The sequence below is a fragment of the Gymnoscopelus braueri genome (assembly GCF_963280865.1).
Source record: "Gymnoscopelus braueri genome assembly, chromosome: 20".
Lineage (NCBI taxonomy): Eukaryota > Metazoa > Chordata > Actinopteri > Myctophiformes > Myctophidae > Gymnoscopelus > Gymnoscopelus braueri.
Genome location: NC_137622.1, coordinates 22,715,033 through 22,720,032, shown reverse-complemented (window position 1 = coordinate 22,720,032; position 5,000 = coordinate 22,715,033). Strand labels below are relative to the sequence as shown.

The window sequence follows — 5,000 nt, the reverse complement described above, 5'->3', positions numbered from 1 at the left end:
CAGACAATTTTGATGTTGGTGCCAATTCTACAAGTTTGTTGTATCTTGTTGTTTGCGTTCCCCCGCATGAGTCCATCTTTGGAATCGTGCCGCCCGCACCCCCATTAAACTGCACGTAACCCGCCTTTCTTGTCGCTTCCTCCTGTGAACAACTCATTCTCTCTCCCTCCAGCCTCTCCCCCGTCCAACTGCATGGTGACGTAGCCTACAGTGGTGGAAAAAGGACTCACATTTTTTACTCAAGTAAAAGTATCAATACTGCAATGTAGAAATACTCTGTTACAAGTAAAAGTCCAGAATTAAAAATGGATTTGACATCAAAATGTACATAAAGTACCAAAAGTATAAAGTAGTACCTACTTTCTACCACTGGTATAGTGCAGGCTATATATGCCTGTAAAAGTTATCATTACAATCATAGTTATCATATAAAACATATTATTATTATTGTTATTATTTTTAAATGAATAATTATGAAACATCTGGAGGATATGAAATGTTACTGGTGGTGAGTAGAGGTAAAAGTACTGAAAATTTGAAATACTCTACATATACCTCAAAATTGTACTTAAGTACAGTACTTGATTAAATGTACTTTACACCAGTGGTGACGTATGAGAGATTCCTCTCTGCCCACGGCCGTGGGCGAGAGACCAGCACGAGTATTTAACCGACTCCCGGGAATCCTGCCCAAGCATCACCACTCACTCACTGAAGCCACTCCGACTCACCAGAGCTGATCGTCAGCAGATAGCAGCACAGCAGGCACCTCCACGCCGCTCAGGCTAACTCGCTTTCGGCTTTTGGTTCGAGATGATGGAGACTCGCTGGTCTACTGTGAGGAGCAACTCTCGGAACTCCATCCGCCACAACTTCAAGAGTGAGTTTCCATTATGTTTTCTATTAATTAACCATGCTTGTGGAGTTTTTGTTTACGTGAGCTGATTGTCTTATTATTATTATTATTATTATTATTATTATTATTATTATTATTATTATTACCCTTATATATTTTTAAATAATATTTGTATGTAATTTTTTGTAACATACATTTCATACATTACATACACTATTACACATATTCACACTGTGAATGTTTCACACACACACATAGGCCTGCTACCCTTGCACTTGCTTAATTATCCCCGAACAATAATAATAATAATAATAATAATAAATAAATACACCATCGTTACCATATGAAATAGTGAGTTTTCATTATGTTTTCATTATGAGTGAGTTTTCATTATGTTTTCCACTAAGCAAACATGTTCTATTAATTAACTATGCTTGTGGTGTTAGTGGAGTTTTTGTTTACGTGGGCTGATTGTCTTTTGCATAATTTCTCAGATAAAAACACATCGCAAAGGATTTGCATATATATAACATATGCACATTTTAATCATGCGTCAGATGGCAACTTTACGCGTGGCACATTCTTTGTGGCTCATATGTTTCTGTACGATACAACGCTTCGTTTAGTTTAGAAAATGTATTTGTGATCAACACAATTTAAGATTATAACTTAACATTTACATGCATTTGTATATTCTCCACGTTGGGTAAAGATATTAAATGTGAGATGTATTATTACGCACGTGAGTTTAATAGCAGTGGATTTGTTCTTCGCGTGACACTAACCACTTGCTGAGCCAGACAGGGATTTATTGGGGTAAATAAGTATTGTTTTACAGTGACAGAGACCAGGCTCCGGAAAGGTGTCTTTTTTCACTTAAATGCCCGCACCTGAGATCTCCATGTCAGTTAATGGGCCGAGTTGTTAAAGGTCAGAAGGTGAGCCGCTGGAAATCTTGCGCACAGCATATGAATGGGAACCCATTTATTATTTCATGCATGTACTTTTCCCGCGGGCAGGGGACACCTTTGTGTCGTTGTTATTCGAGCTTATTGCCAAGGTGCTTCTGGATTATTCATGACAAAGGTCTGGTTACTAAGGTTTGGTTTTACGCGTGTCCTTACACTCTTTTGATGTAGCCTGGAGTCAACTAGGCCAGTGGTTCCCAAACTTTTTAGCTCAAGACCCAAGAGTGAGATTAGACGTTTGCCCAGGACCCAAACTAGTGAAAATAGCAGCTCTACAAGCTCACAGTGTGTCTGTCCCTTCGTGCAGCATTATGAGCTTGTAGATCGTCTATTTTCACTACATCTTAAAACATTTGTTTTTCAATTTATGGAATTTCTTAGATTTTCTTTTTCTTTTTTAATCTATGAAATTCTTTTGAATTTTTGGGAATATGTTTTGAAATAATAATAATTAAAACCAAAATGTATAGAAAACAAATAAATAAATAAAGGGATATTTATTTACTCATAAAAATTGGTCCGAAACAGTGAACTATAGGCTACCAGGTTAAGTCATCCAGGGTTGGCACTTGTGATTTGCCTCGATTGCTTTTTGTTTGTTGTTTGTTTTGTTTTGGGAGATTGAAACGTTTTTTTCCTGTTCTGCATTGTTGACCAACTTGCCGTTATGTAAGCTTTTTTGCGATGTGCGATCAGTTACAGTAGACATGAACGGACGAATGATTCATAATGTCATCTGATTTATTATGCATGAGATCCAGCGCTCCCAGGACTATCAATAAGTCACACTTCGCTGCGGTGCTGTGGAGTCATGTGCGTCAGTGCCTCTCTGGCAGACAACAACAACAAAGCACTGAAAGCAATATATCTTTCTCTGTCAGGGTCTCCCTCCCTCTGTCTTGTTAACAGATAGCCATGTGACTAATTAACATGACAGGTTCCTTCTTAACCACTTTCAACCGGAGTCCCATTTGGAACATGTCATTATAGGCTAAATGAATAAATGAATATACCATTTTCTAAATTAGTAAAACAAATAACAGATCTCAACAAGCTTGTAGATTGTCTTTTCGCTATTCATCCTACATAAAGTAGCTATATGGCTTAAGGTGAAGCCAATGAGAGCATTTTAAACACAGCTTGAGTTTTCTCCATGACCCATCACCCTCAATCCTCTTGTTTTTCATCCCCATATTGTTAAATATACCATTGGGTTCAGTAAAGATCTGTCTAATCAAATCCCACCACTCCATTTTCCCCCCTCAATCCAGGCGGACTGTCCCTATGGCTGGTGCTGTGGCTGGTGGTGGTGAAGCCGGGTGGTGCGGGGGCATGCCCCAGGCTGTGTGTATGCTACCCAACACCCATGACAGTCAGCTGCCAGTCTCAGAACTTCACCATAGTGCCAGCCGGTGTGCCCTATGACTCGCAGCGCGTTTTTCTACAGAACAACCGCATCACGGAGCTCCGCGCAGACTCTTTTGGATTTGAGACACAGGTAGAGGATGGCGAAAGGAGAATGTGTGTATGTGCATGCGGGTGACTGTGTGTCTGCTGTGGGCTCATGTTTTGTGTGTCTGTGTGAGTAGAAGTATTGTTTATATTTTCTCACTCAATTGTTAGGTACAGTAAACCTAGTCAACCAATTTGTCCCTTCCTTGTTCTTTTTTCCCCTTATTTTTTCTACACTTCCGCTGTTTTCTATACCTCTTGACTAGTTTCACCATCTCCCTTCGTTGCCTTCCCTCACCTTTGTGCAGGTGCTGTGGCTGTACGGTAACAACATCACATGGATTGAGGCGGGGGCCTTCAGTAACCTCAGGGTGCTGGAAGAGCTGGATCTGGGGGACAACCCTTCATTGCACCGACTGGAAGGTGGAGCCTTCAGGGGTCTGGAGAAGCTGCAGAGCTTGCACATGCACCGCTGCAAGCTGGCCTCTCTCCCCCATGATCTCTTCCACAAGCTGTATAGCCTGCAGTTCCTCTACCTGCAGGTACAAAGCACACACACACACACACACACACACACACACACACACACACACACACACACACACACACACACACACACACACACACACACACACACACACACACACACACACACACACACACACACACACACACACACACACACAGTATTGGATAGTTATGCATGTGCATTTGTGCAGGCACGCTTGCAATACAAATAGAGGAAGCATACGTAAATCTAGTGTGAAAGAAAGTAAGTTAAAACCTTTGCGCAGGCACACTGTATGGCCTGCACAGTGCACAAGAGAACACATTTTGGATGGGTTCTCTCAATACAGCTTAGATGATGATTTGGTGGCACAGCACTTATTTACTCAATCAAACATGGAATTAAAGTGACTTTAATCAGTTATTTAAAGACATAATATAGTACAACTTATACCTTTCCTAGTGAATTTTAGGAGATCCCAAGCACAATTTCTGCCACCACCCCAGCACTAATTCCTTCCACCTTGCTTTTATATGGTACTAAATCTTGCTATGCTTTCACTATGCTCAGGAGAACCAACTCCACTTCCTGCAAGATGACCTGTTCTCAGATCTGGTCAACCTGGCTCATCTCTTCCTGCATGGAAACCGCATCCGTGTGCTGTCCGAGAACGCGTTCCGAGGCCTGGTCAATCTGGACCGCCTCCTGCTCCATGAAAACCGCATCAGGCAAGTCAATCGCCGGGCCTTTCGTGACCTGGGCCGGCTGACCATCCTCTACCTGTTTAACAACTCCCTGGCAGAGCTGCCGGGCCAGGCCATGACGGACACCCAGGGCATCCAGTTCCTCCGTCTCAATGGGAACCCCTGGTCCTGTGGCTGTGAGGCACAGCCCCTGTGGGAGTGGTTCCGCAAAGCTCGCATCTCCTCCTCCGAGCTGATGTGCACCTCGCCGTCTCCGCGCCGTGGCCAGGACCTCCGATTCCTCCGGGAGATGGACTTTGCCCTCTGCCCCGTGCCGGACCCTGGCTCCCTGGCCGGGAGCACCACGACCACCTTTAGCAAAAAGACCCGCTGGTGGTTCTCCAAGAACAAGCCGGCCGCCTCCTCTAAGTCCATGTACCAGAAGAGCTCGGAGACCTTCCCCTCCTCCTCGGTCAAGTCCAAGCTCCCCCCAAGCAACCCGGCCTCCACCTCCTTCTCCTCCAAGTACGAAC

General features: G+C 43.4%; 1 protein-coding gene across 1 annotated transcript in view; it reads left to right on the top strand.

Annotated features, from left to right (window-relative positions):
• Window positions 1-816: 816 nt before the first annotated feature.
• rtn4rl2b (reticulon 4 receptor-like 2b) overlaps window positions 817-5,000 on the top strand; it is a gene marked incomplete at both ends in the record, with an annotated part of 4,405 nt that continues 221 nt past the window's right edge. Inside the window, 4 exons of the mRNA XM_080415855.1 lie at window positions 817-880; window positions 3,096-3,322; window positions 3,585-3,818; window positions 4,355-5,000. The exon at window positions 4,355-5,000 is cut by the window's right edge and continues 221 nt beyond it. Coding sequence (XP_080271981.1) covers window positions 817-880; window positions 3,096-3,322; window positions 3,585-3,818; window positions 4,355-5,000 — 1,171 coding nt within the window. The remainder of the gene's footprint in view (window positions 881-3,095; window positions 3,323-3,584; window positions 3,819-4,354) is intronic.